Here is a 27,664-nt window from a genome sequence, read left to right as displayed (position 1 = left end):
CTTCTTTCCTGGGCCATCCCATCTCCCAATCTCTATCCTCACCAATCTTCTCCAATCTTGTAGACATAGATGATGTTGTCAGTCTGTCCTATGGCAATTTTAGTGGAATCAGGAGAAAAAGCCATGCCCTTCACCATATAGCTCTTCCTGCCATACTAAGAGTTTTAAAAAAAAAAAGAAAGAAAAAGAAAAAGAAGTAATGAGTACACATGAAAGAGAAAAGAGAAAAAAAGGTATATGTGTGCTCCTAAGGGAGCCTGAGGATTTATACTGAGAAAAAGGTGGGGTATGCCATTTCCTATGCCGATGGCTAGAAGGCAGATTATGTCTTCCAGGTTGTAAGACCCCATCAATAGGTTAAGGTACACATGAATACACTGTTTACCTTCATGTCAGCTGGTTTGGTGGAGAATTTATCTCTCCGTTCTCCATGTTCATCATACAGCAAGACCACTCGGTCCACTGTGCAGACAGCAAATTTGGCATTGTTCTGGGACCAAGCCATGCAGGTCACCTTTGCAGCTCCATCCTGCAGAGGCAAAGGGGTAAAAACAAACCCATGTGCTGGTCTAGAATGCCAAAAGCATTTCTAGCTCCATTAATTCTAGTGTAATTCTGGTCAATTTTCTTCCTGTCACGGTTCTATCCTCAAAACAAAGAGATGCCTGTGGCCCATCCTGGTCTCCAAGGCCTTCAGATCCTGGACTGTGAGAACAATATGCTTCTAGAGACTCATATGCAAATACACTAAGAGGGAGGGTGCTAAGTCAACTGTATCAATGAATCCCTGCAACGGCTCCCAGGTCTGCTACTGAAATAAATTCAATTAGTCTGGTAAGTTTTGGTCATTAGCCATTCATTTTTTTGAGCACCTTATTGATCAAGGCACTTGGCCAGGGGCTGAGAGAGAGACAAAAAGCAAACCATAGATCCTGCCTCCAGGTCTAATAAGATGGTGCAAAATAGAAAAGTCCTATTAAAGTATGTATAAAGTACTGCAATAGTTTGGAGACGCCTAAGAGAATTTTATGCTTCAATTATCAAAATTAAGCTTTGAAGAATGAATGCAGTTGAGTAGGAAGTTATATGAGATGGGAGGAATGGCAATGAGCAGAGGCAAGTTCTGGACAAGAAACAGTAATTTAGTTTATTTGAAACTATTATACCTTATAAATAGTAGAATAGATGGGGTAAGGCAGGAAAAACAGGCCAGCTCAGGAAGTCTTTGAAGCCAGGCAAAGGAGTTTGGGCTTATTTGAAAGGAAAGGGAGAGACGGTGAGAGTTCAGGATGGGGGAGTACGAGTTGAGACTCAGGATGAACAATCCCACTTTCTTTTCTTCTTAACTACCCACTTCACAGAAACCCAAGTTAGAAGTTATCTCCAGGTGAATTATTCTGACCAGATCTGACCCTTCCAACACCAGCTCTGGTCCTAAGGGACTAGCTCTGCTACTAAGGGTTTCCTTCCTTGAAAACAAAACATTTTATTCTGCTTTTCTTCTGCCCCAATTGTTTGATTAATTATTTGGACACTAGAGTTCTGGCTTAAAACATTGACACTTTACACTCTAAACTCACCTATCTCCAAAGTCAGAAGTAAAAAGGCTCTTTTCCTGCAAATCCTCAAACCAGAAGATAGCCACACCACCATCACTATCATCCTCAAACTCTTCATTATATTAGGTTAGAAGGCCTGAGGGCTCCTCATCAACCTTTGCTGATCCTCCTGCTTTATCGCTTTGCCCAATCCTGGGCATTCAGCCCTACCTGCATCATGACATCATCTTATTTTGAGAGACTGAAGGAGGATTTCATTTCCAATTTTTCCATTAGGGCGGAGAAATTTTTAAAGTACAGATTCAATGGACAGCTTGCTGAGCAGTGAGCACAAATCTCTTTTTATTTTTTTCTCCAACTGAGGAGAGAGCACAACTATCTTTGTTCTAATTTCCTTCTTTTTTTTTTTTTTTGACGGAGTCTCACTCTGTCCCCCAGACTGGAGTGCAGTGTCACAATCTCAGCTCACTGCAACCTCTGTTTCTTGGGCTCAAGCGATTCTCCTGCCTCAGCCTCCCAAGTAGCTGAGGCTATAGGCGTGCGCTACGGTGCCTGGCTAATTTTTTTGTATTTTTGGTAGAGTCAGGGTTTCACCGTATTGCTCAGGCTGGTCTTGAACTCCTGAGCTCAAGTGATCCACTCACCTTGGCCTCCCGAAGTGCTGGGATTACAGGCATGAGCCACCACGCCTGGCCTGTGTTCTCATTTCCTCCTATTGTCCAAATGCCACACCCTCTGTGAAGCCTTCCTGATTTCCATAATCAATTACTTCTCCTTTCTCTACAATAGTACCTCACTAGATTGTTTCATTAAGTGAGGTAGGGAATAAAATAATAAGAGCTTGCCTTTAACAAGTACTTACCATAGAATAGGCATTTTGGTAAGTGCTTGACAAGCATAATCTCATTTTACCTCATAACACTGAGGTAGATGCTATTATTATCCCCCTTTTACAGATAGAGGAATGGAAGCCCAAAAAGATTAAGTAATTTGCCCAAGTTCACATACACAGTTTGTAAGTGGTAGGACCATGATTTATTTAATTAATTAATTTATTTTTTGAGGCAGAGTCTCGCTCTGTCACCCAAGCTGGAGTGCAGTGGACTCACTGCAACTCTGCCTCCTGAGTTCAAGCGATTCTCCTGCCTCAGCCTCCCGAGTAGTTGGGATTACAGGCATGCGCCACCACACCTAGTTAATTTTTGTATTTTTAGTAGTTTCACCATGTTGGCCAGGAAGGTCTCGAACCCCTGACCTCGGGCGATCCGCCTGCCTCAGCCTCTCAAAGTGCTTGGTTTACAGGCATGAACCACTGCGCCTGGCCTAGGACCATGATTAAATCCATGTATGTGTAAATCCATAAACCATAATCCCAATTTCTTTATTAAGGTGCCCCAGTACATATTACACACTCAGTTATGGAACATCTTATTTATTTTTGAGACACAGCCTCACTCTGTCACCCAGGCTGGAGTGCAGTGGTGTGATCACGTCTCACTGCAGCCTCGGCCTCCTGGACTCAGGAGGTCCTCCCACTTCAGTGACCCCAGCAGCTGGGCCTACAGGTGCTTGCCACCACACGAGGCTACTTAAAAAAAATTTTTTTTTTTTTGGACAAAGTCTCACTCTTGTCCCCCAGGCTGGAGTGCAGTGGCACCATCTCGGCTCACTGCAACCTCCGCCTCCCGGGTTCAAGGGATTCTCCTTCCTCAGCCTCCTGAGTAGCTGGGATTACAGGCGGCTGCTGCCATGCCCGGCTAATTTTTGTATTTTTAGTAGAGATGGGGTTTCACCATGTTGGCCAGGCTGGACTTGAACTCCTGACCTCACGTGATCCACCCGCCTCGGCCTCCCAAAGTGCTGGGATTACAGGTGTGAGCCACCGCACCTGGTCAAAATTTTTTTGTATAGGTCTTGGACTCAAGCGATCCTCCCACCTTGGCCTCCCAAATTGCTGGGATTACAGGTGTGAGCCACTGTGCCTGGCCAGATATCTTATTCTTATTTGTATTATTCTGTCCTTTGAATTTTGAATGTCCTTTCCTCCTATCAATTTTTCACACTGCTTTTCAGTTTACAATGCTCTTTTGTGTATATTACTCTACATAACTCTTCCCCAAGTCCCCTAAAGTTGCTATTAGTACTCATGTTTTTTCAAATGAAGAAGTTGGTGAGTGTTCCGAGACACTGTATAATAAAGGCTAAAGTTAGAGATATCAGGTCATTTGTTTAAAGTAGTGGTGGCCAGCCTGGGCAACATGGGGAAACCTCGTCTCTACAAAAAACAAAAACAAACAAAGAAACAAAAAATTACCCGGGCGTGCTAGCGCACGTCTGTAATCCCAGCTACTTGGGAGGCTATGTCAGGAAAATCCCTTGAACCCGGGAGGCGGAGGTTGCAGTGAGATCGAGCCACTGCACTCCAGCCTGGGCGACAGAGCAAGACTCTGTCTCAAATAGTTAAATAAAGTAGTGGTGGATCTGAAATAAGGACAAGGTAAGAAATTTTAAAAAGAAAATAAGAAAGTAGTGGTGGAGCTAGGACTTAAATTCTGGTGTGCTAACGCCAAAGCCCACCCTTTCTTCACCATGTTTCAGCGCTCCTCCCCTAGTGCCCAGCCTCTCCTGAATCAGAATACACGGTTCGGTCTTCGCACTCCCCCTTCAGGGCTTGCACCTAGGGCGCTTATTTAATTATGGGCACATGCATATGCATACTCGCTGCTTACATGTGCACCTCTCCCTCTAATACAAGCCTCCTGAAGGGAGGGGCATAAGTCGGGTGGTTTGGGATTCCTACGAGCCCCAGCACGGGGCCTGTACACAACTGATGTGAATGAAATGTAAGGAAAGCTACAAGTCCTTAGCCCTGCATCTCGCCTCCTGGACGCTGTATCGACAGGCCAAGATCCAGATCATCGCTATATCCTTTACAGCCTTCTGCACACGGTAGGAGGTCAACATCATTAAACTTCAGTTCCCCCACTTTTCTTGGAACATAAAGCATAAGGGGGAGGGACTGGCACGCAACTCCTCACCTGAGGGCTCAGCAGGGTCCTCAGGTGCTTCAACTGCATGACGCACACCTGTCTCTCAGATGCTCCCAGACAGCGACAACTCTCGTGGTTACCTGGACAACCCGCCACGCAGCCGCAGCGACAGCCGCTGACGCTTATGCGACCGGAGCGCAACACGCGTCGCAAGGTCACACGCAGCTTTGCGGCGAAGTAAACAGAACGTGCGCAAGCGCGGTGAGATCTGGGGCGGGCCCTTGAGAGGGCTTCATGAATGCTCTCCTTGACCAATCCCGTCGCCGCATGCAAACTCAAGACCAAGCCCCGCCCGCAAGCCTTCAGCCAGCCCCAGGTCTTACGTCATAGCGGTCCGTCTCGCTCTTCGATGTACTTGACTTTCTGAGTGCACTCTCTTAATCCTCACAACCCTGGAGGGAAGCAGGGCGGTTTCCATGATAGGCCTTCTGCAGTTGACGGAATTGTACCCAAATAGGTTACATGACTTGCACGGGATCGCAAGGCTAATAACGATAGCTAACGATGAATACTCAGTATGTGTCTGCCAGGTACTGTGTAAAGTATTGTACGTGCATTTTTGTCGTTTAATCCGAAAACCACCTTTTGAAGGGGCTAGCGTTATTATTAGTCTCATTTTACATAACAGGAGACTCAGGGCACTTGCTCAAACTAACACAGCCAGCGAAGGACTTGGAACTGGAGTTCAACCCAGAGTTAGTAGCTTTAAACAGCTTTTATGTTTCTTCGCTCTCTCCATGCCACGGTACTATAACCTGTCACACTCCCATCCCAATAAATGACACTTATTCTCAGAATCTGAAAGATGAGTGTTTTGGAACTAGCTGCCAAAGAAATGTAAGGTACCCTACTTCCAAATTGGGTAATGGTGGGTTAAAGACTGCTGTTTACATTGGAATGCTTTTATGGTTCAGTTTGTTGTTGTTGTTGTTGTTTTGAGACAGAGTTTCCCTCTTGTTGCCCAGGCTGGACTGCAATGGCGCGATCTTGGCTCACTGCAACCTCTGCCTCCCAGGTTCAAGAGATTCTCCTGCCTCAGCCTCCCAAGTAGCTGGGATTACAGGCATGCGCCACCACGCCCGACCAATTTTGTATTTTTAGTAGAGACAGGGTTTCTCCATGTTGGTCAGGCTGGTCTCAAACTCCCGACCTCAGGTGATTTGCCCGTCTTGGCCTCCCAAAATGCTGGGATTACAGGCGTGAGCCACCGTTCCTGGCCTATGGTTCAGTTTTGAGGGCAGACCTGACTTGGCTCACCTGATAGGTTGTCTTGTGATACCTGGGGTTAGAGGTTGGTTAAGTAGAAAAGAGACTGACTTGTTGATCTTTGTTTGGATTCGAGTCCCTTTCAGATTTTTTGGCCTATCTTCTAACATACCAGAGAGATTGAAATGCAGAAAGGAGTTATTCATAAGCCTGCTCTGAAATGATCCGAAGTTGGGAAGATCTGTGACTCTCCAGGAAGTGTAGCATATGCTGTCCAGACAGACTGTGGGTCCAGAAGCCTTCCCCCACAGTGGTTTGCAAGTGTCAACAGGTGTTTGTCTCATGGCCACCAACCACCCCTTAGAAAATAGGAAAGAGCAGAGGACAGTCCCTATTTTCACAGGAAACAAGTAGGCCTCAGAGCTCAACTGAGAATTATTCTGACAGGGGAGTTCCAACCCCTCAGTTTTATTTTCAGAATCCTCCTCTGGATATGGTGGCAGAGCATGAATATAAACTCATTTATGATTTACAGTTATTACTGACTTTGACCGACTAAACAGAGACAGAGATGAAAGGGAACGCAAAAGAGGGAAGAACAGACACAGGAACACATAGGATAGGAGCATGTGGCACCAAGGAATCCATGAGTGTAGCTGTCCTTTCATTAGTCCCCAAGACACTGCTTAGTCCTTTTCTGACCATTAGCCCAGGGTTGATGGAGGAGTCAGAAGATTAAGTGGTGAGGAGCTGTGCTGTCGATGCAAGCAGTGAAGATAAAAAGGCTATTGCCCTCTCATATGATATGCCTTAGTTTTCAGTGGTGCAGGAACTTATATCTTTCTCTTCTCTTTTTCCCCTTCTCACCCAACAAAGCAAAAGAATCTGGGGTTCTAGTTTTCTACACCTCTTCTTCCTGGCCCTATCCTAGGGTGGGGTATTATCACACCTTGCAATGCTCCTGTCAAGTAGGTGGTGGTGTAAGGGGCCCTTGGAGGGTCAGTAGAGAAACAAGGTGAGGAAATGTCTTCAGCATACTATACAGTCAGCTCCAGTTTGTCCAAGAACCTTTATTGGAAAAATGTCCAACGAGTGAGATCACTAGCAGCTGAAGGGGCTGCCAGGTGAGAGGGGGAGCACCTGAGGCTCCATGGAAGACATTGGAGTAGTGCAGTGCAGCATCTGCCTCTAGGGTCAGACAATTCCTTTTATTTGCTGGGGTAAGAGGAGTACCCACAGAAACACCCCTCTCTGAGGCCCAGAGGCAAGATGTGGGGCAGCTGGGGATGCTCAGAGTCCTGATACAGGTGAAATGGGGCCCCCATTTGGGACCTAATGGAGTAGGGTACAACAAGTGACTCTCCCCTGGACCGCGGAATGGAAGGAGATATCCCATCTGATATCCACTCCCCAGGTCCAGGGGCACAGACTCTGAACAGACCTACCTTCTGGCTCTGCTCACAGTGGAAAGAGGATGGGTACCAGGCCTGAGATTGTGGGAGTGGCATTACCCTCTGGGAGTCTCGGGCAGATCACCATCTTGGGCTCTCCCTGACCCCATCCCCATCCCCAGTTGTTAGTGCATCTCTCTTCTGGGTGTGTTTCTTCACTCAAACATCGATGGTGTTGATAGATGGAGACTTTTTCTGTGAAAGAAAATGGCCTGAGTCTCAATTTCAGGAAGGTGATAGGTGCCACCCTTTCTCTCCAGCCTCCCCCATCCCAGGTCTTCCATTCTCCATCTTTTTCTGCCCCTCTTTGACCTTCTTCCTTTCCCTGGCTGCCCCTCAGGGGCAGAATCACCCTTTCCGCCCTCACTGGCCCCCACATCACCTGTCTTGTCCCCACTGGCCTTCCCTGAGGACTCTGTTCCGGCCCCTTTCCCTTCTCCTTGGGATTGTTGTTGGAGTCATTGTCCTTGATGATGTCATACTGACGGCAGAACAGCCCAATTACAGCTGAAACACAATACAGTCTGAGCCTTCATCTCCACTTCCCCCCTCATAGGGAGATACCCACGTAGCTTCTAGAAAATCCATGAAGAACATCCTGAATTCCTGGTGCCCATGCAGTCCTCCTCTCTGGGCTCTCAACAGCCTCCTCTCCCTCTCTTCAAAGTTCAAATCATCCCTCCTGAACTGAGTATCTCCCCACTCTATTTCTCATTTCTCTTACTTTTTTTTTTTTTTTTTTTTTTGAGACAGAGTCTCGTTCTGTTGCCCAGGCTGGAGTGCAGTGGCATGATCTCGGCTTGCTCACTGCAACTTCCACCTCCTGAGTTCAAGCAATTCTTCTGCTTCAGTCTCCCGAGTAGCTGGGATTACAGGTGCCCTCCACCACGCTCTGCTAATTTTTGTATTTTTAGTAGAGATGAGTTTCACCATGTTGGCCAGGCTGGTCTCAAACTCCTGACCTCAGGTGATCTGCCTGCCTTGGCCTCCCAAAGTGCTGGGATTACAGGCGTGAGCCACTGTATCTCTCACTTCTTTTCTCCTGACAACCTTTGCCACCTCACACCTTTACTGAGTCCCTGGTCCCCTGTCTAGCTGCTTACTCACCAGCCCACATGAGCAACACCACCACAATGATGACCACTTCCCCAGTCTGCAGTGGCCGCTCTCCATCCAGACCTTCCACTGTGATGTCACCTGAGAAGGGAGAAGGCAGAAGGCAGACTCCAGGTTACTGGGGAATAGCTATCTATGCAGACATATGCAGGATGGAGATGCTGGGGATTAGAGTGGGTAGACCCATCATAATGTTGCCCTTGGAGTGTAGGGTAACCCCTCCCTGGGAGGAAGCCATTGGTGGACAGGTGGTTAGCGACCAAAAAGCAGGATGGCTGCAGGTTAATTACTCACTCATGCAGGCTGCAGCTGATGTGAAGTTGGGTAACAGGAGGCTTAAGAGGCCTTCCCCCGAACAACTCAATACCAGCCTGTCTATACCCAGTCCCCTTCCCACCTGCTTTTCCTTCCTTTCCTGGCAATACAATGAATTAAATCATCCTATTCAACTCAGCTAGTCTGTTGCTTGTCTTGGGGAAGTAAGTAAGAGGCTGCAAGCCAGATAAGCAGCCAGAGAATCCAATAGCACAGACCCTCACCTGGGCTTGAGCTGTTTGAAGGTAGCCGGTCAGAACCCTTGAGAGTTCGGAAGTGCACCCGAGGCCCTGGGGGACTCTCTCCCCGAAGGCCGATGCTCCTGACCTGCACTGTGTAGTCACTGTCTTCAGCCAGGCCCCAGAGGGCACAGGCCCGGGTGGTGGTGTTCACCTCCCGAATCACACGCTGCCCGGGGCCATTCTGCCGCTGCAGAGAGATGAGGGGAGAGGAGGACAGCCTCACCCCAGTGCCAGGCCACAAGGCTCAACCAGAGACTCTTCAACATCCAAGCACTCCGGGGGAGTAGCGTGAAAAGGGCAGCCTGAGCCAGGATACGCCAGCTTCCAGATCCCCCCCACTTAAGTGAAGAAATGTGCAGAAATCCAAGGACACAGGCTGGGGGAAGCAGAAGGGTGATTCATACTTGCTGGGAAATGGAGTAGCCAATGACGATGTTGCCTTCTGGGACGTCCCAGGACACAGTGGCCGAGTTGGCTCTGAGGTGAGTGACCGTCACATTCACAGGAGAGGGAGGCCGGTCTGCGGGAGCCAGGGTGTTTAACAGGTTTCACCCATTTACTAGCTGTGGTTGATCCTCAGCCCCGTTCCCCTTTACTTACCTGCTCGCACGAAGCCCAGGTCACAGCTGACCAGCAGAAGGACCGTGGGGCTTAGATATGGGGAAAGGGGCACCAGCGAAGCCATGTCCCCACGGAGTCCGCTGGGGGGGGCACTGTGGCATCCGCTTGACATCCAGGCGGGGCTCCTGGAGATGGCAAGACTTGTGGGGGGTCAAGGACTGCCCAGAACGCACGGAGGTGGCGGGGGGTGGGCAGCAGCTCTCCTGGGCTCCCCACAGCTCACAACAGCCCTATTTTCTCTACGCCTTCTCGCCCCCGCATTGCCCGGGCGGCCCCAGAGCGCGGTCCGCGCTGCCCACACCCACCTCCGCCGGTCCTCGCGGTTGGTCAGGCCTCCGGGGGCTGCTCGGTGCCCAGAGGGCGGCCCATCGCCCGACTCGGTGGCGCTGTCCCTACCCCATCCCGGCGCGGGCCCGGCGACGCGGGCAGCGCGGGGCCGAGCTGCGGGCGGAGCGGGCGCGGGTCTGCGGAGCCCCCAGGGCTCGGGCGGGCCACGGAGTCTGTCCGGGAGCAGGGGGCGTTGCCCGGACGCTGGCCTGGGTCCCCGGTTCGGGAGGCAGTGCGGCGGCCTCCGCCCGCCCCTGCAGCGGGATGTGACCGTCCCGGAGAGCCAGCCGCCGCCTTCTGCAGCGCTGGCCCCGCTCGCTCCGCCGCAGCCCGGCCGGGACGCGCGGGCCCGCCCCGCCCAGCCGGGGTTCTCGCCGCCGTCATTCCCCTCCCGCCCCCTCACTCCCGTCCTCTCGGGGCTCCTCCCACGACCCTCCCAATGGCGCCTCCGGAGCCCCCATTCCTTATCCCTTCTCTCTCCCAGCTCAAGCGGACGAGCCGGCGGGGGCGTGGGGGGGGAGGCGCGGGTGCTAGGGTCTCCGGCACCTGGGAGATCCCCTTCCTCCCCGCGTGGAAGAGCCAAGTTGGGAAGAGGAATTCCACCTCCAGTGCCCGAGGGGCTAACAGGAGAGGGGAGAGAGTGAGGGAGATAATAATTGCTTTAACAATCCCTTACTTGTAGACTGCGTCAGCTTTTAAGTCTCTTTCCCATTCATAATCTCATTTAATTCCGTTCGCTTTCTCATTCATTCTTTCATTTATTCAGCAAGTATTTATTGAGCATCTCTTATGTGTCTGGCATTATGTTAAAACCTGGAGATACAGTGATTGTTAAGAGTGTTGGGCTTCGCGGGAGAATCAAAGCGCAAAGACCTATGGCTTTTAAAAAAAAATTATTATTCCTTTCTTTTCTTTTTTTGTTTTTCTAAAGCTCTGCCACTTACGGTGTGGTTTTGGAGAAACTGGTTTATCTGTGCTTCAGGTTTCCCACCTGTAAAGCAAAGCGTGTGAAATCTCACAGGGTTGTTGTGAGGCTCAAATGAGACAATGTTGGGGAAAGATCTTTATAAATCTCACAACACTATGTGACTGGATGATGATGATTAATTTGCATCAATCTGTTAGTTACTTCTTTGTTCAATAACATGTAAGCCCTTACATTATTTCATGCCTTGGTTGAGCTTGAAATCTGAATTGAGAACCTGGGTGTCAGTCCCAATTTGTCCAGCTGTGTGATCTTAAGCAACCAACTAAACTACTCTGAGCCTGTTTCATCATCTGAAAAATGAGAGTGTCAATATTGACCAACATCTTAGTGTTGGTGTATCCAATGAGATACTGTCTGTGAAAAGTGTGTTGTTCAGTGTAAATAAATGTTGGCTAACATTGTATTTAGGGCAGATTCTTTGGTTTCTAATTCTCAATGAAGTATTTCTGTTTCTGTGGGATTTTTCCCGCTGTAATATCCAGTACAGTGTGTGCACACTTGGGGCTCGGAAGCTTCTACTGCCTTCCTTTCTGAGAGGAGAGGATAAAATGGGACCAGTGGGACTGTGCGTGCTGAGCATGTGATCAAGCCATGGGCCAGGTCCTCTGACTTCTGCTGACTTGGTGACCCTGATCTCTGGCCTCGGAGGACACTTGCCCAGGGATTCTCACTGCCGTGGATGTTGTTCTGCACTCCCAGGCTCCAGGTCCTCTGGAGAAGAGGGCATTGTCCCTGTAGGGCAAGAGTCCCGAGCCTCAGGTCTTCCTCTTCAGGGGCCAAAGCAGAGGCTGGCAAGTCAGGGTGCTTGCAAAGAGAAAGCCCAGGAGTTTCCCTGGGGTTACCAGAGAGCTGGGGGCCTAGTGACCAGGAAAGGGTGGTGCAGGCAGTGGTACAGGGGGTGGTGCTCTGAGAGCCCAGAGTGCTTGGGTTAATCATCACTGGGGCTCAGATAAGACCCTGCCAACTGGAAGCAGAGTCATTGTGACCAGAGGGGTTTGTGTGGCTGAAAAGGCAGGTGGAACAGTGTAGCCACAGCGTGGGACCATGCCAGGCACAAAACGGTTTCAACATGTCATTGAGACCCCGGAGCCTGGCAAGTGGGAGGTGAGACCTCTTCTTCATGTTGGCTTTCTGTGCTGATTCCTAGAATTATTTTTCATCCAGTCTTCCCTCCACGCTGGTTTCTGCTCACCTCTTCTTCCTTCCTGATGTTCTTTCCCTAATATGCCCAGAGTACCAAGTGCAGGCTGAGTTTCTGGTGTGGTATGTGTGTGCGTGTGTGTAAGTCCAAACTCTGTGCCTGCTGCCACTCCCACCTCCAGCTCAGCAGGCATGAATGAGGCTTTGGCTTCCTGCTCCATCCTTGTCCCCTCTTCCTTCTAGTTGTCTGGGTATGAGGCAGCTGTGCCAATCACAGAGAAGTCAAACCCACTGACCCAGGAGCTAGACAAAGCAGATGCTGAGAACATTGTTCGACTGCTGGGGCAGTGTGATGCTGAGATCTTCCAGGAGGAGGGGCAAGCCCTGCCCACATACCAGGTAACCAAGACCCAAGACCTGGACCCTCCAAATAAACATGCCAACCCCAACCCCACCTCTGCTCTCCCTCACCATGGCTCCTAATATTGGAAACCCTGAGACCCCCTCCCCCATCCATCGTCCTCCTTTTCTTGGCTTCTCATTCCTGCGTATTCCCTACAGAGACTCTACAGCGAATCCATTCTGACCACAATGGTACAGGTGGCTGGGAAAGTTCAGGAAGTGCTGAAGGTACTAACCTTCCTTCTGTTCCCTGCCTAAACTTTTCTGTTTCCCTCTTTCTCTTTATATTGTCTCTATTTCTCACTTTGATAGATCTCATTCTCCTTTCTCCCTTTTGGAGATCCTCCCTTTTGGATCCTTATTTTCATCTTATTAATAAATAATAATGATAACTTCTCTGCTTAATACTTTAAAATTGACAATCTACTTTCACACCTATTACCCTCACAAACGCCTGTGAAGTTGATATGACTTCTGTTCGTTTTCCTCAGATGGAAAAACAAAGATTTAGAAAGGATAATCACTGTAGCTTGCTCAAATATACTCAGCTAATAATTGCTGGATAATGCTGCTTTTATTATTTACTTTTATTTAGATGACAAAGCTGTTTTCAGTTCTTTCTGGGAGAAGTAAGGATTTGAACAAGTAGTGGAGCAAGACATGGGAGTCAAACTGGTTTCTCTAATCCAATGTTCTTTTTGCTACACTACATTGCATGTATTTGTTCAATTTTGTGATGAGAGGAGGGATAAGGAGTCTTTCCAATTCCTCCTGCTTTACTGACAAAGAAAAGAATATTCTTCCCCCAACCTGAGCCAGGCCCTGGTAATATATGCCTCTTTCCTTCTTCAGGAGCCAGATGGGGGGCTGGTTGTGCTGAGTGGAGGGGGCACCTCTGGCCGGATGGCATTCCTCATGTCGGTGAGCACCCTGGTCCCCAGTTTTCTTCCCCCTCCACTTCTGGAGGTGACCCTCAGGACCGTAAAGATCATCATAACTAAGCTCCCAGGTGGCCCCCTCACTAGACCTGGACTCCAAGCCTGGCTTTTTCTCTCTTCCAAAAGCTAGATGTCACCATGAAGTCCCATTTCTTCTGAGCCCATCTGAGTCACGCCAGTATGTTGTCAATGTCTCTACATCCCATGTACCACCAACTAATCATCTCCAAGTAGCAGCTTTAAGTGCCAGATTCCATGTAGGACTGGGTTAAGCACTGGTCTAAGAGAATCATTATATAGTCTCTGCCCTCTAGGAGTTGAAAATCCAAGATAATTGTTTCTTCTCTGTCATTACCTCTTTACATCCTCTCCCCTCTTGACAGGTGTCCTTTAATCAGCTGATGAAAGGTCTGGGACAGAAACCTCTTTACACCTACCTCATTGCAGGGGGTGACAGGTAAGCCAAGTTAGCCTATGAATATTTTGTTTGACCTAAATAGTATTTCTTAGAAATTGAGTTTGAATGCCTTTAGACAGAGATTGTGTCCAGCTTGTCTTAGTCCTCACCATTCCTTATTCTCTTACACTTGGCCCACTTCACATACTTATGTTGCCTGACTGGCTGTTGTAGGTATTTGAGTTTTTCAACTCTATGGAGTGTCTATCATGCACCAACAAACTGTGGGTGCTCATTCAACGATAGTTTTCCCTTTATTTCCATCTGTTAATGTAGCCTGCCCTAATAAACCATAGGCTTCTGCTTCCCAGCCAGTGCCACTGACCTTGAGTCTGTCCTCTTAGGTCTGTGGTGGCCTCTAGGGAGGGGACAGAAGATAGTGCCTTGCACGGGATTGAGGAACTGAAGAAGGTCTGTGCTTTTCACTGACATTGACCAGAGACCTCTATCTGTTCCTTCTCATGGGGACATAAAAGCCCCAGCATTCAGCCAAAGCCTATTTCCTCCCTCCCCTGTTCCTGGCCCTGATATCCTCACACAGTAGGTTTGTGCCCTGGAATCCTCCCAGTTATACTACCTGGTCAATCCTCGTCTCCTAGGTGGCTGCCGGGAAGAAGAGGGTGATTGTCATTGGCATTTCTGTGGGACTCTCTGTGAGTAAAAAGATGGGTTGAGTGGATCAATTTTAGAGAGAGGAAGTGAGTGGGAATGGAATAGCATGGAAGATAGATCAATGAGATCGGTGCTAGAAAGCAGGAAGTTTGCTCAAGAAATTTTGGTTTTAGTTTCACTAACTTGGATCGAGTTGTGTGAATGTGGGAAGATGGGGAAGGGATTCTATTTCAGAGTAACTGTGTATCAATCAATCAACAACCAAGATGGGTGGACTAGTCCAGGGGTAAGCAAACTATACTGGCTGGCCAATGCAGCCAGCTGCCTGTTTTTAAAGTTTTTTTTTTTGTTTGTTTGTTTGTTTTTGAGATGGAGTCTCGCTCTGTCACCCAGGCTGGAGTGCAATGGCATGATTTCAGCTCACTGTAAACTCCACCTCCTGGGTTCAAGCGATTCTCCTGCTTCAGCCTCCTGAAAAGCTGGGATCACAAGTGCCCACCACCATGCCTGGCTAGTTTTTGCATTTTTTAGTAGAGACAGAGTTTCACCATGTTGGCCAGGCTGGTCTCGAACTCCTGACATCAAGTGCTCCACCTGCCTCGCTCAGCCTCTCAAAGTGCTGGGATTACAGGCGTGAGCCACCGCACCTGGCCCTAAAATAAAGGTTAGCTTAGTTTTTTTTTTTTTGGTTGTTGTTGCTGTTGTTGTTTTTGAGAGTCTCCCTCTGTCTCCCAGGCTGGAGTGCAGTGGCATAATCTTGGCTCACTGCAGCCTCCTCCTCCCAGGTTCAAGCGATTCTCCTGCCTCAGCCTCCCGAGTAACTGGAATTATAGGCACATGCCACCATACCTGGCTGATTTTGTATTTTTAGTAGAGACAGGGTTTCTACTAAAAAAGAAAATTGGGGATGAGGGTGCTCACTGACATGATGAATGCCATGTTGGCCAGGCTAGTCTTGAACTCCTGACCTCAAGTGATCTGCCCACCTTGGCCTCCCAAATTGCTGGGATTACAGGCATGAGTCACCATGTCCAGCCCCTAAAATAAAGTTTTATTGGAATACAGCCATTTTTGTTTACATATGGTCTAAGGCCTCTTTTATGCTATAGCCATAGGGTTGAGTAGTTGGACAGAGACCATAGGGCCCACAAACCCTAAAGTGTTTACTATCTGTCCTTTTACAGAAAAATATGGCCCCTGGACTAGTCCCTTGCTACTTAAAATGTGGTGCCTGCACCAGCAACATCAGTGTCACCTGGGACTTGTTAGAAATACAAAATCTCAGGCCCCACTCTGGACCTACTAAGCATTTTAACAAGATTTCCAGGTAGTTTGAGAAGCACTGAGCCAGATGACTCCAAGTTTCCTCTCAATTCTGCAGCTCTCTGGCTCTAAGAATTCACTGAGCAGAAACTAGATCCCACCAGTGTTATATATGGAAGGAAGCACACAAAGAGAAGAGGATATTGACTTCAAAGAGCTTACGATTTTAGTTCAATAGTATTCCATCTTTACCATGCAGAAGATTTCCTAGGGGAACTTGTTAAAAATGTAGTGCCCTTGAGGTAGTTGTTAAAAATGTGCTCCCCCTTCAAATTTGGATCCAGTAGATTGTAACTGTAATTAGGAATCTGCATTTTGAACAAGCATTCTGAAGGATTCTGATGCACTTGAGCCTTGGGCACCACTCAGAGTAATGACCCCCTCATCACACCCTTCTCTCTCTTCACCATCAGGCTCCCTTTGTGGCAGGCCAGATGGACTATTGCATGAACAACACAGCTGTCTTCTTGCCAGTCCTGGTTGGCTTCAATCCAGTGAGCATGGCCAGGTGAGCCTTCTGGAATGACTGGGCAGCCCTGGGGGAGGCTGGAAGGGAACATGTCAAAGTCTATAGTACAACCACAAGGGAGAGAACCGATAGTCTTGTTCACCAAATCTCAGAATATTAAAGTAAATATGGGGTACCCCTAAGCTTATAAGGTTTTTTGTTTGTTGGTTGGTTGAATTATTCTCTTCTTGTTTCAGAAAGCATTAAAGGATGCATAAAATATAAGATAGCATACATTTGAAATAGGGATTGAAGAGGCAAGAGAAACAAGGGATAAGATGGAGGATAAAATGGGGTCAAGAAGATGCATACAACAAAGATTTGTGCTTTCATATGGGGGTGAGCCCCAAGCACCTTTTCAAAGTAGTAGTAGTGGGTGCCAGATGGCCCCCTACTCCTCTTTGTCCAGTTCCCTTATTTAGTGCCCATTCTCTCTCATCATTCCATGCACCCCTTTCATCCCCCCAGGCTCCTCAGATCTCTCACTCTCTTCCCTTCCCTGAGAGCCCCTCATTACCAAATCACCTCCCTCTTATTCTCTATGTCAGTGGTCACTCTTATTTCAGAATAAGTCAACATATTAAACCAGTAGTGCTCAGATGTGGTTCTGTGCATGAGCTGCCTAGGGAATGTTACAAAAAAATAAAGAAGATTCTTAGTTCCTTGTGTAAGAGGTCTGATTTTGTAGGTTTGGAGTAAGGCCCTGAAATATCTATTTTTTGAAAGCAACCCTGGAGATTCTGATGCACAGCCAGGTTTGGGGAACTCTGCTAAATAAACCATTGGAGTGGGCCACCTGACAAAGCTGAGGGCTTCCTGACACCAGAGGGATGCGGCAAAGGCTTGTTGATTATTTTAGAGCAGCTTTTTGTATTTAGCGGTGGTCTTGGGAAGGGGGACAAGTGGGTTTTTCCAAGGTGTTTTTCACCTTCCAGATTCTAGGTGGTAGTATAATTTATGCGAAGGTGTAAATGAATCTGAAATACTCCTAACCCTGATCCTTTTCATGGCGGGCTCTCCTTCACCAAAAATGTATCTGCTGCAGTGGATGCTAATTTCAGGCCCTATGACTAAGTGAAATGAAGAATTTCAAACAACGTAGGCGTGGAGATCTTCCAGTTGTTTCTTAAATCAGTGGCTCCCAAACTTGGCTGATTTTCAGAGTCATCTGGGAAGCTTTTTTAAAATACAGATTTTTGGGCTCCACTCCAGAACTACTGAATCTGAATCTTAGGGTGGATGTGGTACCCAGAAATGGGTAGTTATTAAAAAACAAAACTCCTCAGATGATTTGGATGCCCAGCTGTGTTTAGGAATCTCGACGTTAAACCATACGATATGAACCCTCTCTGCTTTAGTCTCTTCTTTCTTAGGACTCTAGGAAGTTTCAGAAATAGTTTGAGGAAAAATGACAGGCGACATTTTATACAACGGGCATGAAATATGTGAAACTTGTCTGCCCTAGAAGTAATACAGAAGAAAAAAATACAAAAATAGTTCAAGAAGGGAGGGAACCTTTGCAGGATGGGATGATAAGGCAAAATTAGGGGTGCCATGTACAGAAGTAACTAACTCTTTGAGGTCCTGCCACAATGGGCGATTCACAAATTATCCCCTAGCAAAGCCATTAGAAATCAACTAAAGAAGATCGTCATTCTTTGAAATTCCATGATTTGTAACTAAGCAGATAACAAGTCTGTAGCTCTCTTGCCTCATGAACACATTTATTTGTTCCCAATTAATTTACTCAAGGAATGTTCAACAACTGTGAGGTGCTACCTTGAAGCTTGGTTCCCTCACTGTTATCCCTCCCTCTGGTACTGAGGGTTCACTCTTTGGAGGGATTTCTAGAATGTATTCCCACAAATGGGAAGGGCTTCTGATGGACCCTAAGATGGAAAATAAGGTGACAATTTTGACATTTGAATAACAGGCATTCCCTAAGGGACCTGCAGAGAGTGAGATTAGTGTAGCCATGGCATTGGGGCTTATGCAAGGAGCAGGACACAAGACGGTTTGGGTCTCAGGCTGGGACTTTAAACTTGAGTGTTGGCTTTGCTCTGGGCTTGAGGTGCTGCATGTTTTATTAACCCCTGTCCTTGGGGTTCAGGGACACAGTGCCTCTAAAAGTTCCAAAGCATATGTCTGTATGAAGTTGTTGACCTCTGACCTCAATCCCAATGCAGTCTTTGATCATGACTCCCAGCTGAGGCCCTTCTTTGAGATCCTCATAGACAATCTCCCTACCTTGTGTCTCTCTGGACCTCAGAAATGACCCCATTGAAGACTGGAGTTCAACATTCCGACAAGTAGCAGAGCGGATGCAGAAAATTCAGGAGAAACAGAAAGCTTTTGTGCTCAATCCTGCCATTGGGGTAGGGCCTCTCCTTTTTCTATGTTCGCCACCCCTCCAACACCTGGGAACTGCTTGCCACTTCCTTGGGGCCTCTGATTTTAGGTTCTATTATATCTTGTTTAAATTCCTGAGGTACTGTGAGTCAGCTAAAATGTTATAAACCAAATCCTATTTTCCCATTTATGTTTTCACCTTAAGATATTTCGTCTTCATTCCAACCCTCTCTCAAATTGGTAAGCCTTAAACACTTCAGCAGTCTGGGACAGTTTCTATTTAAAGAAGCTCTTTGCCATCTATGTATAGAGAGCGTTGAATAGCCATTGTTATGTCTCAGTCTGTCTCTCTCACATATTTACATTTTAAATATGGGCTTTAAAAAATGGGGTGCAGTTTTGTTTCATTCTTCTGCCTTTCTAAATCCTCTCCAAAATTGGGTGGCCCTTCTTAGCTTGCAAGCTGTTTTCTCCTGTTTCTTTTTTCTCATCTGGATTGCGGATACATTTCACTAGCACCATTTCTCCTTACTTGGGCCTTACGAGGGCCTTAGCCAAATTCCAGCCGGTGTCTCCCTCTACCAGTGATGGGCACACCATCTGCGACATTCTCTTCCATCTTCCTTTTGTGAGATAAGAAGGTAGAATTCCATATGACATAAGAATTCCACAGCTTTCACCACCCAAATCCTCATCTGTCTTTCCTCCTCCCTGCAAATGTTGACTTTCAATGACTTTCAATCTTCTTTTCTCAGTCACTACTTTTTTTTTTTTTTTTTTTTTGAGATGAAGTCTTGCTCTTGTCATCCAGGCTGGAGTGCAATGGCGTGATCTCGGCTCACTGCAACCTCTTCTTCCCTAGTTCAAGCGATTCTCCTGCCTCAGCCTGCAGAGTAGTTGGGATTACAGGCGCCTGCCACCACGTCTGGCTAGTTTTTGTATTTTTAATAGACAGCTTGTTGGCCAGGCTGGTCTTGAACTCCTGACCTCAGGTGATCCACCCGCCTCGGCCTCCCAAAGTGCTGGGATTACAGGCGTGAGCCACCACACCCAGCCTCAGTCACTACTGTTATCATTCTGTTTGCTGTAGCCTCTTTGTCTGTCTGGTGTGCTGTCTTCCACATCTGGACTGCTGCAATCACTTCTTCACTGGTCTGTCCAAAGCATATGACATGTGGCATTTGGATTGATAAACTACCACAGAAAATGGTGGAGGTGGGGGAGAAATTTCTTGGAAAGAAAAGCACTCTGGTCTGGGTGTGGTGGCTCATGCCTGTAATCCCAGCACTTTGGGAGGCCAAGGCGGGCAGATCAGTTGAGGTCAGGAGTTCAAGACCAGCTTGGCTAACATGGTGAAACCACGTCTCTACTAAAAATACAAAAATTAGCCGGGCGTAGTGGCAGGTGCCTGTAATCCCAGCTACTTAGGAGGCTGAGGCAGGAGAATAGCTTGAATTGGGAGGTAGATGTTGCAGTGATCCAAGATCGTGCCACTGCACTGCAGCCTGGGTGGCAGAGCGAGACTCCATCTCAAAAAAAAAAGCACTTTGGGAGGCCGAGGTGGGTGAATCACAAGGTCAGGAGATCGAGACCATCCTGGCTAACACGGTGAAACCCCATCTCTACTAAAAATACAAAAAATTAGCCGGGCACCATGGTGGCGGGCGCCTGTAGTCCCAGCTACTCAGGAGGCTGAGGCAGGAGAATGGCGTGAACCCAGGAGGCAGAGCTTGCAGTGAGCCGAGATCTTGCCACTGCACTCCAGCCTGGGTGACAGGGTGACAGAGCGAGACTCCATCTCAAAAAAAAAAAAAAGAAAAAAGAAAAAAAAAGAAAACAAAGAAAAGAAAAGCACTCTGAAAAACCCTTGACCCAGCTGACAAGAGACCCAATCACTGTGACTTCTTCTCCAGAAAGTCCTGAATATACCTACGAGTGACCAGAGGAGGCCCTTCCCCTCTTTGTAATCTTCCTCTCGGTCAAGCCCACCCCAGCACCCTTCCTCACAAGCACACTGGGGGCCACTGGTACTATCACATGCATGCCTGGGGGTTACTAACAAGTGGTCTACGGGGTCTTCATCCTCTCCCAATTCCTCTTGGGTGTCTTCACGTTTCAGCCCGAGGGTCTCAGTGGCTCCTCCCGGATGAAAGGTGGAAGTGCCACCAAGATTCTGCTGGAAACCCTGTTATTAGCAGCCCATAAGACTGTGGACCAGGGCATTGCAGCATCTCAAAGGTAGGGAAGATCTGGATAAGAGAGAGCTCAGAGTCAGGTGAGCGTGAGATGGTGTGGATGGAGATTGGCAGGTCTAGATCCAAGAACTGGGCTGGTGGCAGTAAGACTGCAGCCCACCACGCCTCCCCTGGGAAGGGAGCTGGCTGGTACATGCTGTTGCTCCCACCTCGTAGTTGCAGAGTCCGAATTGTTTCTAGTGGATCCTGGATTCCTCAGGCTCAGACCTAATCCCTGAGCCTGCCTGGGGCCTCCAAAGCTAGCCTGGCTCCCTAGGGTCCTTTGATTTGGGGGTGGTCCAGGCCATGCAGGTAGAGCTCATCCTACTCTGGGCCTGCCTCCCTCTCCAGGGTCTCTAGCCTCACTCCCAGGCTGCTCATGCCCCTTCCCAGTGGCTCTCAGATCCTGCTCCTCCTGGTGCTTTCCTGCTGCACTCATCCTTCTTTCTGCTCTTGTTTTCTGCCCATTGAAGCCCTTGCTGCCCCTCCTGAACGCAGTCTGGGCCTACTCTCTGCACCTCTCCAGGGACCAGCAGAATTTAGTTCTAAGGGAGCTGTGCCTTCACCTCCCCGCTCAGGGAGGCACCTAAGCTTTCTGAGGGGGCATTAGGCCCTTCTTGGGAGCTGGTGGCTTTTCCTCCAGATGCCTCCTGGAAATCTTGCGGACATTTGAGCGAGCTCATCAGGTGACCTACAGCCAAAGCCCCAAGATTGCCACCCTGATGAAGAGCGTCAGCACCAGGTGTGTGGATATGTGTTTAGAGGTGAGGATGTGGCCCGGATGGAGAATACTGAGAGCAGGGAGACTCTGTGAGACATGTTAACATGGTATGGGCGATGGGATTACGTGTTGAAGGGTCATGGTTTGTTGACTCCTGTGCTCTTCCGTGGACATCTGTGGTCTCTTTGCACTGTGATCTCTCATGTCCTGACCTCTGACCCATTATCAGTCTGGAGAAGAAAGGCCACGTGTACCTGGTTGGCTGGCAGACCCTGGGCATCATTGCCATCATGGATGGAGTAGAGTGCATCCACACCTTTGGCGCTGGTGGGACCCCAGTCCAGACGTTCTTCCTGCTTCCTCCTGATCCCAGCCATTCGGGCTGCTCTCCAAACACTGTCCTACTCCCAACCCATGGGTGTTCCTCAGTGTCCCACCTTCCCTATCTAAATAGGCACTTCAGTCAAATTCTTCTTCCTTAGAACCCCAACTCAGTCCTTGATCCCTTCTCAGCTCCCACCCCTGTGCTTAACTATGGCCTCCCACATGGGCTACTCCTCACTCCACGCCCCGCTTGCCACTTTTCCTCCCAGTCCCATTTTCTCCCCCTGAAGCCTAGAACCTTCCTTTCCTATATAGCCAATCACTCCTCTCTCCTTGTCCTTACACTTCCCAGATTTCCGAGATGTCCGTGGCTTTCTCATTGGTGATCACAGTGACATGTTTAACCAGAAGGCTGAGCTCACCAACCAGGTCGGAGAAGAAAAGGACTTGGGGAACTTGGGGAGATCACTGGTGTGCTGAGGGTGGAAGAAAAGGGGAAAGTGGAGCTAGGTGGGAAGTTCATTGGAATAGACGGTCCAGAGAAGAGAATATGGGTCAGAAGTCATGAGGCTTTGGCTTAGCATGGGCAGTGTGGAAAGCTCTAGATCCAGTCCCCAAACTTGGCCCTAGTCCACTGACTTGTTACATCATCTTGGGCAAAACACTGTACCTTTTGAACCTCAGCTCTTTCATCTGTATACAAAAGTGTTAGATCTCCTCCACGGCCCCCTTTAGTCCTCAAGTCTGTACTTTAGAGTGTTTTCATGGGAGGGATCCTCCCATCTTCTTCTGCCCCAGGGTCCCCAGTTCACCTTCTCCCAGGAGGACTTGCTGACTTCCATCCTTCCCTCCCTCACGGAAATTGACACTGTGGTCTTCATTTTCACCCTGGATGGTGAGAGGGAAGATGGGAGTGGTGAGGGGTGGGGAGAGGGAAGATGGGAGTGGCGAGGGGTGGGGAGAGGGAAGATGGGAGTGGCGAGAGGTGGGGAGAGGGAAGATGGGAGTGGTGAGGGGTGGGGAGAGGGAAGATGGGAGTGGTGAGGGGTGGGGAGAGGGAAGATGGGAGTGGTGAGGGGTGGGGAGAGGGGAGATGGGAGTGGTGAGGGGTGGGGAGAGGGAAGATGGGAGTGGTGAGGGGATGGTGAGAGGGAAGATGGGAGTGGTGAGGGGCGGGGAGAGGGGAAGTAGAATGATTCAGAGGAGCTGTCATTTTTCTGGGTCTTAGGGTACCTGCTCAGAGGGAGGGAAGGGGTGAATGTTCTGACTGGACCCCAGCCAGGGGAGCAGGAGGAACTGCTGCACAGCCAGCCTTTCGACTCTGATGCCCTCCCCTTCTCCTAGACAACCTCATGGAGGTGCAGACTATAGTGGAGCAAGTGAAAGAGAAGACCAGCCACATCCAGGCCTTGGCACACAGCACCGTGGGTCAGACCTTGCCGGTGAGAGTCCAGCCGTGACAAGGGGACCCAGGTGGCAGTTGCAGCCAGGCCTTCCTGGAGATGCCTCTCCTGCTCCTCTTTCTCTCTCTCCAGATCCGTCTGAAGAAGCTCTTTCCCTCCATCATCAGCATCACATGGCCACTGCTTTTCTTTGAATATGAAGGGAACTTCATCCAGGTATGGGGAATGAGAAGGTCCTATCTGCAGTAAGGGGCTCAGAGGGAGAGGGATTCCAGGAATCAAAAAACCCAAGGCTGGAGGGCAGAAAGCTTGGAGACCTCTCTGACCCTCACAAAGCCAGCTGGGCGAGGTCATGGGTTACCAGGTCACTAGTCAGAATTCCCAAGGCAATGAACTACTGGGCTCAGCTATCTCTAGGAATGAGCAAAAAGTGCAGGATAGGCCACCAGTCACCTGACAGATGTTCATTTGTCCTTTGGGACAGGTTAATTATTTTTATTTTGAGACAGAGTCTCACTCTGTGGCCCAGGCTGGAGTGCAGTGGTGCAATCTTGGCTCACTGCAACCTCCGCCTCTTGGGTTCAAGCAATTCTCATGCCTCAAGTAGCTGGGACTACAGGTGTGTGCCATCATGCCCGGCTACTTTTTGTATTTTTAGTAGAGAGAGGGTTTCCTCATGTTGGCCAGGCTGGTATCGAACTCCTGACCTCAAGTGATCTGCCTGCCTCAACCTCCCAAAGTACTGGGATTACAGGTGTACGCCACTGTGCCTGGCTGGGACAGGTTAATTCTTGATACCAAAGTCATCATCATTATCCAAAAGCTTTTACCTCACCTTTTATTTATTATTTTTTTTGCAAGTTTACTACGCTGAATTCATTGCAGATAACTTTATGTGCATATAGTCCCTGCTTGCCAGTGAATTATAATCCAGCACAAGTACTGATAATAATTACAGAAATAATAATCAGTGTGTGTGCTCTTTGCAATTTAGAGCTTTGTGTGGGCATTGGGAGCTCTGGATGCCAGTCTGGCTTTACTGCGTGGCCCAAGAAAGCAAGCAATTTTACGTCTCTGGTTCTCAGTTTTCTCATACACCACTTGCCCACCCTCCATGGGCAGAATCAGGGCCCTGAAGGGTTGCTCTGGAGAGATGTAGTCTCTTATTCCTTATTCAAACCATCTCTGTCAGGAAGTTTCCTGGCTTGACCAGACACAGCTGGAACACTGACTTACTTGGACTCAGAACTTGTATAGAAGTGGAAGTTTCTCAGCCCCTGAACAGGGAATCCACTCTCCTTCCAATGTCTTTCATTCTTTTTTTTTTTTTTTTTTTAAAGACAAGGTCTCACTCTGTGGCCCAGGCTAAAGTGCAGTGGTGCCGTCTCAGCTCACTGCAACCTCTGCCTCCCCTGCTCAACTGATCCTCCCACCTCAGCTTCTCAAGTAGGTAGGACCACAGGCACTCACTACCATGACTGGCTAATTTTTGTATTTTTTGTAGAGATTGGGTTTCTCCATGTTGCCCAGGCTGTTTGCCAACTCCTAGACTCAAGTGATCCACCCGCCTTAGCCTCCCAAAGTGCTGAGATTACAGGTGTGAGCCACCACGCCTAGCCAAAACACTGTATTTTTAAAGAAAAATGTTCATTTTAACAGCCATACATTTTTTATAGTAAAAACATTACAAATTACAGAAATGCAAAAAAGAAAAAAATCACTCCAAATCCACCACCTTCAAAAAAAAAACACTCTAACAAATTTTGGAGAATGTCCTTTTAAATTTCTATTATATGCATATATAAATATATTTGTACAAAAGTAAGACCATACTTGATATGCTGTTTTAAAGTTGCTTTATGAGCATCTTTCTGTACTAATAGATCACTATCATTTTCAAAAATTATTATTATTTATTTTTATCATGCCAGGACATGTTCTCATCTGATAGATCACTACTATCATTTTTTTTTTTTTTTTTAAGATGGAGTCTCGCTCTGTCGCCCAGGCTGGAGTGCAGTGGCGCGATCTCCGCTCCCTGCAAGCTCTGTCTCCCGGGTTCATGCCATTCCCCTGCCTCAGCCTCCTGAGCAGCTGGGACTACAGGCACCCGCCACCACGCCTGGCTAATTTTTTGTATTTTTTAATAGAGACGGGGTTTCATGATGTTAGCCAGGATGGTCTCAACCTCCTGACCTTGTGATCTGCCCGCCTTGGCCTCCCAAAGTGCTGGGATTACAGGTGTGAGCCACCGTGCCCGGCCATTACTATCATTTTTAGTGTCAATGTAATATTCCACTGTATGGATGTACCATAAATTGTTTACTCTAACTTCAATTATCAGACACAGAGACAACTTCAATATTATGGTTTTTATTAAAGTGCTGCACTGAACATCCTTATACACACATCTTTTAGGCATTTGACTTGTTTCACCAGGATAAACCCAAGTAGTGAAATCACTGGGTCAAAGGGGATGTAAAATTTTGAAGCTTTTTGATACATATAGCCAAATTGCCCTCCAAAGAGGTTTATAAATAAAGCGTGAAGTTGCTTGTTCCCTTACACCCTTATACATACTGGATAGCATCCTTATAAAAAAACTTTGCTAATCAGCAAAGCAACAAAAGGGCATTTCAGTGTTGTTTTAATTTATATATCTTTAATTATTGTGTAGGTGGAGTACTTAAAAATATATATTGGCCATTTGATACATTTTTTTTTGTCTTTCATGTACTGCTTCTTGTCTTTTGGGTCTATTTACCCATTCTTTCTTTGGGGGGTATTTTTTTTCTTATCTGTAAGAAGGGGTGTGTATAGCAAAAACAGTAGCCCTTTTTTTCTGTTCTATATTTTTCCCAGCTTAATATTTTCTTTTGTTTTTACGTTTTTTATGTAGAGACATTTTATTTAAAATTTTACATAGTCAAATCTATCAATCTTTTCCTTTGTGTTTTTTGCCTTTTGGTTGATGTTGATTTTATTTATTTGTTTATTTATTTTTGAGACGGAGTCTCGCTCTGTGGGCCAGGCTGGAGTGCAGTGGTGTGATCTTGGCTCATTGCAACCTCCTCCTCCCGGGTTCGAGTGATTCTCCTGCCTCAGCCTCCTGAGTAGCTGGGATGACAGGCACACGCCTCTATGCCCTGCTAATTTTTGCATTTTTTGTAGAGACAGGGTTTCACCATGTTGGCCGGGCTGGTCTCGAACTTCGGACCTCAGGTAATACGCCTGCCTTGGCCTCTCAAAGTGCTGGGATTGCAGGAGTGAGCCACTGCACTCAGCCTGGTTTTATCTTTCTAAATGAATTGGAATTGTTTGAAATAAAGAGGATTGTTTGGGCTGGTCAATCTTTAGCTATAGAAATATTTTTGACAGATGCCGTGGCTCACGCCTGTAATCCCAGCACTTTGGGATGCCAAGGCGGGCGGATCATCTGAGGTCAAGAGTTCGAGACCAGCCTGGCCAACATGGTGAAACCCTGTCTCTACTAAAAATACAAAAAAATTACCTGAGCATGGTAGTGGGTGCCTGTAATCCCAGCTAGTCGGGAGGCTGAAGCAGGAGAAGCCGAGGTTGCAGTAAGCAGAGAATGCACCATTGCACTCCAGCCTGGGCAACAAGAGTGAAACTCTGTCTCAAAAAAAAAAAATTAAAAAAAATAAAAAAGAAAAAAAAAGAAATATTTTGGATGTAAACTGTTCCTACACTTTTATTTTGTTTTGTTTTCTTTTTTGCCCTCCAAAGTGACAGTGGATACACTTTTATTTTGATAAAAATCAAACCTACAGAAAAATACGAAAATGGTGCAAGGAACACCCATATACTTTTCCCTAGATTCATCAATTATTAACATTTTGCCATATTTGCTTCATCTCTTTCTTTTCCCCTGAATTATATGAAAGATAATTGGAGCCGGGTATGGTGGCTCATGCCTGTAATCCCAGCACTTTGGGAGGCCAAGGCAGGCAGATCACGAGGTCAGGAGTTCAAGACCAGCCTGATCAACATGGTGAAACCTGATCTCTACTAAAAATACAAAAATTAGCCAGGCGTGGTGGCTTGGACCTGTAATCACAACTACTCAGGAGGCTGAGGCAGAAGAATCACTTGAACCTGGGAGGCAGAGGTTGCAGTGAGCTGAGATCATGCCACTGCACTCCAGCCTGGACGACAGAGCAAGACTCCATCTCAAAAAAAAACAGAAAAAAAAAAAAAAAAAAAAAGAGCTGGGCATGGTGGCTCACGCCTGCAATCCCAGTACTTTGGGAGGCCGAGATGGGTGGATCACAAGGTCAAGTGTTCAAGACCAGCCTGGCCAACATGGTGAAACCCATCTCTACTAAAAATACAAAAATTAGCCTGGCATGGTGGCACA

The 27,664-nt window shown here is 47.7% G+C and overlaps 3 protein-coding genes and 1 long non-coding RNA gene across 11 annotated transcripts in view; 1 reads left to right on the top strand and 3 right to left on the bottom strand.

Annotated features, from left to right (window-relative positions):
* Positions 1-5,405, bottom strand: part of IFT172 (intraflagellar transport 172) — a 44,625-nt gene extending 39,220 nt beyond the window's left edge. For all 4 annotated transcript variants that reach the window (XM_054547700.1, XM_054547701.1, XM_024242626.2 and 1 more), the window contains exons 1-3: positions 4,598-5,405; positions 386-529; positions 43-155 (exon numbers count right to left, since the gene is read on the bottom strand). In XM_054547700.1, coding sequence (XP_054403675.1) covers positions 43-155; positions 386-529; positions 4,598-4,636 — 296 coding nt within the window. In that variant the 5' untranslated portion in view covers positions 4,637-5,405. The remainder of the gene's footprint in view (positions 1-42; positions 156-385; positions 530-4,597) is intronic.
* Positions 5,406-6,865: 1,460 nt separating this feature from the next.
* FNDC4 (fibronectin type III domain containing 4) lies at positions 6,866-10,227 on the bottom strand. Of its 4 annotated transcripts, none has more exons than XM_002812177.6 (7): positions 9,866-10,227; positions 9,540-9,685; positions 9,344-9,459; positions 8,922-9,126; positions 8,374-8,463; positions 7,649-7,773; positions 6,866-7,461 (listed from the first exon to the last, which is right to left on the bottom strand). In XM_002812177.6, exons 2-7 carry the CDS (start codon positions 9,670-9,672, stop codon positions 7,426-7,428), a joined length of 705 nt encoding a protein of 234 aa, XP_002812223.5. In that variant the 5' UTR covers positions 9,673-9,685; positions 9,866-10,227; the 3' UTR covers positions 6,866-7,425. The 4 variants fall into 4 exon arrangements, with proteins under 4 accessions (XP_002812223.5, XP_054403682.1, XP_009235722.3 ...); XM_054547707.2 differs by having other exon boundaries at positions 9,540-9,700; positions 9,866-10,204; XM_009237447.4 differs by lacking the exon at positions 7,649-7,773 and having other exon boundaries at positions 9,540-9,700; positions 9,866-10,164.
* The window catches only part of GCKR (glucokinase regulator), a 28,221-nt gene continuing 9,972 nt past the window's right edge, over positions 9,416-27,664 (top strand). Inside the window, exons 1-16 of one of the 2 annotated variants that reach the window (XM_054547703.2) lie at positions 9,416-9,484; positions 12,259-12,414; positions 12,577-12,645; positions 13,270-13,338; positions 13,739-13,812; positions 14,157-14,223; positions 14,412-14,465; positions 16,161-16,255; positions 18,525-18,630; positions 20,724-20,842; positions 21,482-21,580; positions 21,789-21,886; positions 22,236-22,312; positions 22,682-22,778; positions 23,228-23,325; positions 23,419-23,502. In XM_054547703.2, coding sequence (XP_054403678.1) covers positions 12,607-12,645; positions 13,270-13,338; positions 13,739-13,812; positions 14,157-14,223; positions 14,412-14,465; positions 16,161-16,255; positions 18,525-18,630; positions 20,724-20,842; positions 21,482-21,580; positions 21,789-21,886; positions 22,236-22,312; positions 22,682-22,778; positions 23,228-23,325; positions 23,419-23,502 — 1,176 coding nt within the window. In that variant the 5' untranslated portion in view covers positions 9,416-9,484; positions 12,259-12,414; positions 12,577-12,606. Of the gene's footprint in view, positions 9,485-10,329; positions 11,980-12,258; positions 12,415-12,576; positions 12,646-13,269; positions 13,339-13,738; positions 13,813-14,156; positions 14,224-14,411; positions 14,466-16,160; positions 16,256-18,524; positions 18,631-20,723; positions 20,843-21,481; positions 21,581-21,788; positions 21,887-22,235; positions 22,313-22,681; positions 22,779-23,227; positions 23,326-23,418; positions 23,503-27,664 lie in introns of those variants that run through there. The other variant, XM_002812176.5, reaches the window with a different exon arrangement.
* The window catches only part of LOC134759650 (uncharacterized), a 37,899-nt gene continuing 26,125 nt past the window's right edge, over positions 15,891-27,664 (bottom strand). The window contains exons 2-3 of the long non-coding RNA XR_010136201.1: positions 22,554-22,771; positions 15,891-16,293 (exon numbers count right to left, since the gene is read on the bottom strand). This is a non-coding gene — a long non-coding RNA (uncharacterized LOC134759650). The remainder of the gene's footprint in view (positions 16,294-22,553; positions 22,772-27,664) is intronic.

This window comes from Pongo abelii, chromosome 12, assembly GCF_028885655.2.
Source record: "Pongo abelii isolate AG06213 chromosome 12, NHGRI_mPonAbe1-v2.0_pri, whole genome shotgun sequence".
NCBI classification, from domain to species: domain Eukaryota; kingdom Metazoa; phylum Chordata; class Mammalia; order Primates; family Hominidae; genus Pongo; species Pongo abelii.
This window is presented reverse-complemented; position numbering and strand designations above follow the sequence as displayed.